Source organism: Sinocyclocheilus grahami, unplaced genomic scaffold (assembly GCF_001515645.1).
Source record: "Sinocyclocheilus grahami isolate Dianchi unplaced genomic scaffold, SAMN03320097.WGS_v1.1 scaffold316.1, whole genome shotgun sequence".
Lineage (NCBI taxonomy): Eukaryota > Metazoa > Chordata > Actinopteri > Cypriniformes > Cyprinidae > Sinocyclocheilus > Sinocyclocheilus grahami.
In genome coordinates, this window is record NW_015505495.1 from 307,509 (window position 1) to 313,776 (window position 6,268).

At 42.0% G+C, this 6,268-nt stretch overlaps 1 protein-coding gene across 1 annotated transcript; it reads left to right on the plus strand.

Annotated features, from left to right (window-relative positions):
* Window positions 1-3,643: 3,643 nt before the first annotated feature.
* LOC107601959 (frizzled-1-like) lies at window positions 3,644-4,804 on the plus strand. The gene has a single exon (XM_016294331.1). The coding sequence runs from the start codon at window positions 3,644-3,646 to the stop codon at window positions 4,802-4,804; it is 1,161 nt and encodes a 386-aa protein (XP_016149817.1).
* Window positions 4,805-6,268: the final 1,464 nt, after the last annotated feature.

Sequence of the window (6,268 nt, forward strand, 5' to 3'; positions counted from 1 at the left end):
ACAATTGTGTGTTTATATATCGCAATTATGACTTTTGATCATGCAATTGCGAGTTTATATCTAGCAATTCTGACTTTTCTTAGAATTGCAACTTTATTTCTCAGAATTGTGAGGTTATCGAGTTAATTCGAGTGAATTTAAACTCGAATTATCGAGTTTAGTGAGTTTAAATCTCGCAATTCTGGCTTTTTTCTCACAATTGCGAGTTAATATCTTGCAATTCTGACTTGAGAATTGCAACTCAAAGTGCAAATTTACATCTCGCAATTTTTACTTTTTTCTCACAATTGTGAATTTATATGCGAGATAAAAAAGTCGCACTTACCGTTTTTACATTTTTTAATTCAGTGGCAGAAAGGGGCTTCCATAGTTATAAAATCGATATATAAATGTAAATATACCAAGAAAAGGGAACAGCTTTAGATTCCCGGTTTGCTCTGCTATGGAATGTGCTGTCAATACCATGTTATTCTCAATTCATCTGTGAATATTTACTCTTTTTGTAATCTTTGTTATATACTAGGCTGTATATACAGTATATATTCAGCGTTAAGGCTCACGAACGCCCCCTCGACGCCTGGTTCATATCCGTATATTCTCGTTGGGAAACAGGCGTGGAGGTTGAACATGCATCCGCTGTGCTGAACACTGAATCTGTGTTTTCGCTTCACTTGCCTATATCTATTTTTCTTTTTTGTAAGATGCACTGAAATAATGCAGACTTTTGACAAGCAGTTCTGGAACCTAGACGTGTAACTGGTCACTTTATAACGAACGAAACTTAGACTATATTAGAGTAGGAATTGCATTATTTGTTAGAAACCTGTATGTAATGTTATTATGGAAGATGTAATGTCCTTCTGTAAATGTTGTTTATTGTTGTTTTACCTGAAATAAATAAAGTTTATTAATGCTTCAAACCAACCTTCGTTTTCACAATCAATGATTTGAAGCACTCTGCACTAGAGCCCGACCGATATATCGGTATCGACGAATATGCCGCCGATATGAAATTTTTTTTTACGTAACATATAACGCAGATAAAATGCTTGAAATGGTGTAATTACTTAGTTTGTCCAGCAGAGCGCGCGCCATTGTTTGCTACTGGCGACCTGGATGAAACGCTTTAAAGCTTAAATCTATGGAAAACCATTGAAACTTTGAACGGCCATATCTCCATAAAACAGCGTGGCAAATCCACACCAAATTCGGGGGATCCCTTCAGCTCGAGGAACCCTCTCGAACGCGAATCGAGTGTATGTCTAGAGGCCCGCTTTCGAATGAGACCACCCCGACGTTGATAGCCCCCGGGGTTCGGGAGTTCCGGATGGTTAAATTCGAGGTCCGGCAACCGACGCTCGGAGGGTGTCTTTCAAGTGGGCTCCTGGAGCTGAATGGATCCCCCGAATTTGGTGGAGATCCCCTGGCACGTTCGCGAGATAGTGACACCAGCCAACACTTTCCCTTCAGTAAGGAGGTCTCTTGTTCAGGCAGCATTCAAGCGTGGTCTTATTCGACCGTAAGTGCCCTGCGAAGTGGACTTCACATGATATTCCGCCATGATTCCAGTTCCAAGGGAACGTACACGTTACATTCAAAGAGCATTAAAGTGCGCGAGACGTGAATTTATATTGTATTTATTTACAGAGGTATATTATGTCACACTTCACACTTCTCTAGTAAGTTTCGTCTGTGTGTGTGTGAAGACAGTAGCGCAAATCCGTGAATGGATGTTCCGAAGTGAAATATACTTCAAAGGAATAAAGTTGAATGGAATTGAATTAAAGTTGAATAAACTTCAACTTTACTGTTCAGTGCTCGAGGGTACGTCGAGAGGCCCGCTTTCGAATGAGCCCACCCCGACGTTGATAGCCCCCGGGGTTCGGGAGTTCCGGATGGTTAAATTCGAGGTCCGGCAACCGACGCTCGGAGGGTGTCTTTCAAGTGGGCTCCTGGAGCTGAATGGATCCCCCGAATTTGGTGGAGATCCCCTGGCACGTTCGCGAGATAGTGACACCAGCCAACACTTTCCCTTCAGTAAGGAGGTCTCTTGTTCAGGCAGCATTCAAGCGTGGTCTTATTCGACCGTAAGTGCCCTGCGAAGTGGACTTCACATGATATTCCGCCATGATTCCAGTTCCAAGGGAACGTACACGTTACATTCAAAGAGCATTAAAGTGCGCGAGACGTGAATTTATATTGTATTTATTTACAGAGGTATATTATGTCACACTTCACACTTCTCTAGTAAGTTTCGTCTGTGTGTGTGTGAAGACAGTAGCGCAAATCCGTGAATGGATGTTCCGAAGTGAAATATACTTCAAAGGAATAAAGTTGAATGGAATTGAATTGAATTAAAGTTGAATAAACTTCAACTTTACTGTTCAGTGCACTGATGTCAGACTCATTTTGGATAATAAAGTGTATTGTTAAACTGTTAAATGCCCTGCCTCTATTACGTATCTCTGTCACGTCATTATAAGTGTTTGATCACCACATTTGAGTGATCATTGCAAAACATGTGTTTATATGTTCTGTTTATGTATATACTGTATTCTATATATAGTACCAGTCAAATGTTTGGACACACGAATGGGAAAATGTCCAAACTTCTGACTGGTACTGTACTATAACATACACAAAGAATATCAGCCGATACTGTATATCGATATCAGCATTTTTGTATTCCCTAATATCGGTATCGGCCCCAAAAAACCCATATCGGTCGGGCTCTACTCTGCACTGGTTTCAAGAGAAGTTGGCAATAGCATGTGACTAATATTGAACTGTATTCACAAACAGATTAAAAAGTAATGATTTTTGCTTCTGCAAGCTCTTAAAAAATAAAGGTTCGTTATTGGCATCGATGGTTTTGTGCAATCAATTCTTTATAAAGGTTCTTTATAGAAGAAAAAGGCTCTTTAGATCAGTAAAATGTTCTTCACAATGGTTCTTTTAAGAACTGTCTACTGAAAAGTTCTTTGAGGAAACAAAAGTGGTAAAAAAGTTTTAAAAAAAAAGCTTTTGCAACCTTTATTTTTAAGACAAATCTGGGCGATTTCAGTTTACATAATGGTTAATGGTTACCCGAAATGACACATTATTAGTGAGTTTACATGCATGTTTTGCACGTCATCTCTCTCTGGTTTGGCCAGTCCAGTCTGTTCCAGGATTGTTCCGATCTTGCAACCTTGTTTTAGCATCTAGATTAGATTGACTGTTATGGCCTGGTCATTTTCACCATAATTAAAAGAAAAGTTTATATGTCCTGTCTAAAGAGATTTCGAATTCTACACATTTAAAATACAATATATTGGTTTATTTACTCTCCAGCTGAAAGTCCAGTATGAGCGGCTGAACTGGAAGAGCATTTCATGTTTGTTCATCCAAAAATATTGCACAATAAGACCAAATGGAAAATGGCAAAATGAAATCTTGACTCAGGCAGAAGTTGTTTTGTATTCAGCCAGTATCCAGACTCTTAGTGAAGGCTGTCTTTACATTCTCCTGTCAGAGCAAATCATGTCCCTCTCATTTCTCCTACAGACACTCACAGTAACCAATAGGAAGGGCTGCACGTTAGGGACCGTCTCTGTTTTTTTGCACAGCAAGCAGATTTGTTCATTGATATTTAGCAGATTTGATGAATTGTTTTAACCTCCTGGAGAGATCTTTACTGTGCGAGCGCGCGCGTCAGGGCTGCGAGGCGCTCATGAACAAATTCGGCTTCCAGTGGCCGGAGAGTCTCGCGTGCGAGTCGTTCCCGGTGCACGGCGGAGAGCTGTGCGTGGGGCAGAACACGTCTGAGCGGAGCGCACCGGTCAACCCGACTCCAGATGTGACCCAAGCTACACCCGAGCATCACAGGAAGGGGCGCTTTAGATGCCCGGCTTCGCTGAAAGTCCCGCCGTACCTAAACTACCGCTTTCTGGGCGAGGAAAACTGCGGCGCGCCGTGCGAACCCAAAAAACTCCACGGGATGATGTACTTCAGCGAGGACGAGCAGAAGTTTGCGCGGATCTGGATCGGGATCTGGTCGGTTTTGTGTTGCGCGTCTACTTTATTCACCGTCTTGACTTATTTAGTGGACATGAATCGCTTTAGTTACCCGGAAAGACCCATTATATTCCTTTCCGGGTGTTATACGATGCTGTCCGTCGCCTACATCGCCGGATTTCTGCTGGAGGACAAAGTGGTTTGCAATGAGCAGTTCGATAATGAGTTCAGGACGGTGGTTCAAGGCACCAAAAAGGAAGGCTGCACCATCCTGTTCATGATGCTGTACTTCTTCAGCATGGCCAGCTCCATCTGGTGGGTCATTCTAGCGCTCACTTGGTTCCTCTCGGCCGGGATGAAATGGGGTCACGAGGCCATTGAAGCAAATTCGCAATATTTCCATTTAGCAGCGTGGGCGGTGCCAGCCATCAAGACCATCACCATCCTCGCGGTGGGTCAAGTGGATGGAGATGTGCTCAGCGGCGTCTGCTTCGTGGGCATCAACAGCGTGGACGCGTTGCGCGGATTCGTCCTGGCGCCGCTGTTCGTCTACCTGTTCATCGGCACCTCGTTCCTCCTGGCGGGCTTCGTGTCTCTGTTCCGCATCAGGACCATTATGAAGCACGACGGCACCAAAACGGAGAAGCTGGAGAAGCTGATGGTGCGCATCGGCATCTTCAGCGTCCTCTACACGGTTCCAGCCACCATCGTGATCGCGTGTTACTTCTACGAGCAGGCCTTTCGGGATCAGTGGGAGCAGACGTGGAGCGCTCAATCGTGCAAGACGTACGGGAAAGCTTTCAGATGATGTATAAATCTCAATTTTGAAAAATTGACACTTAAGACTGATTTTGTACTCCAGGGTCACATTAGTTTAGAGCTGTTTAAACGCTGCATGATCTGTGCAGATTTCTCTCCTGATTCACACCAGAACACTTTTTCACTGGAGGAAGTGTTATTATGGATTATGGACTCTATGTATTTTAGTTAAAAACGTCTTAATGCTGGATGTGTTTCAGCTTTTGTCTTCTCCAGATGTTCACTGATGGACTGGAGTGCTGTGGATTATTGTGATGTTTTTATCAGCTGTTTGGACTCTCATTCTGACGGCACCCATTCACTGCAAAGCATCCATTGCTGAGACACTGATGCAATGCTACATTTCTCCAAATCTGATGAAGAAACAAACTCATCCTGATCTTGGATGGTCAGAGGGTGAGGACATTTTCAGCAACTTTTCATTTTTGAGTGAACTATTCCTTTAAAGTTAATTCATAAATGCACTATTGTTCATTGTTAGCTCATGATCCTTCATAATGCATGAATGAATTGACATTAAGTAAAACTTTTAAATGCAAACTTAAGTGTTAACTTGCTGTATCTAACATTATTGTCAAGAGTTCCCGTGACTCGTGAGGTGTTTGGTTATGTAATTCAGGGCAGACTGTATACCGCATATGGCTGCAGGTTATTTGTGTTCTTCAAACAGACCTTAAATGCTCGTTTGTCCTCTGAAGTGTTGAGCTCCTCTCAAGTCTGTTGGGTTGATCAGGTCCGGTCCTGCTCTCTGGCTGCTGAGAGACTCTCAGGTGTAAATACTGTCACTTCTGCCATCATTCTATCAGACAGTTCATTGAGTAGCCTGTGATACGGCTGTCATCATCACGCTGTATCAAAGCCGTATGCAGCTATTAATGTGTTATTGACTGAAATAGACTCAACCGAAGCTTTGAAATCTCATTCGCTCATTCAAAAATGACACACCAGGTTTGAGATCATAGATTCTCACATAAATGCAGCATCACAAATGAGATTTGAGGGGAAGATTACAGTCACAAAGCATCATAAATATGTTTTTTTTTTCTTTTTTAAGTTGTAGTCACTATAAAATGTTGTTATATGCTGAAGAGCGGCTTGAAAATTATCCTTTTGTGTTGAAAGTCAAATGACACATGGGTGATATAATAACAGAATTTTATTTTTTTGGTGGGTAAGGGCACTAAAAAAGTCACTCTGGTAAGAATGCGGCTGTTTAAACACAATTGTAAATTCAGCTGGGTACATAATTCATAAAAAAGAGTTTAAGAAGTTTAACTTGTGCTATGCTGAAAATCCATGACCTATTTGGTGTTCCTGATCAAAAACAACCGGAATTATACATTGCATATAAATCTCTCATTATGCTATATTATCAGCAAATCTTGGCTTCAATCTTTTTGTCACCTCGTTTTCTTTCAGTTAGCACAGGTTTTGTGCTTCTCTTTGGAGCTGA

What these genes read in the sequence shown, in the direction of transcription:
- LOC107601959 (XM_016294331.1), top strand. Translation starts at nt 3,644, where the DNA reads ATGAATTGTTTTAACCTCCTGGAGAGATCTTTACTGTGCGAGCGCGCG.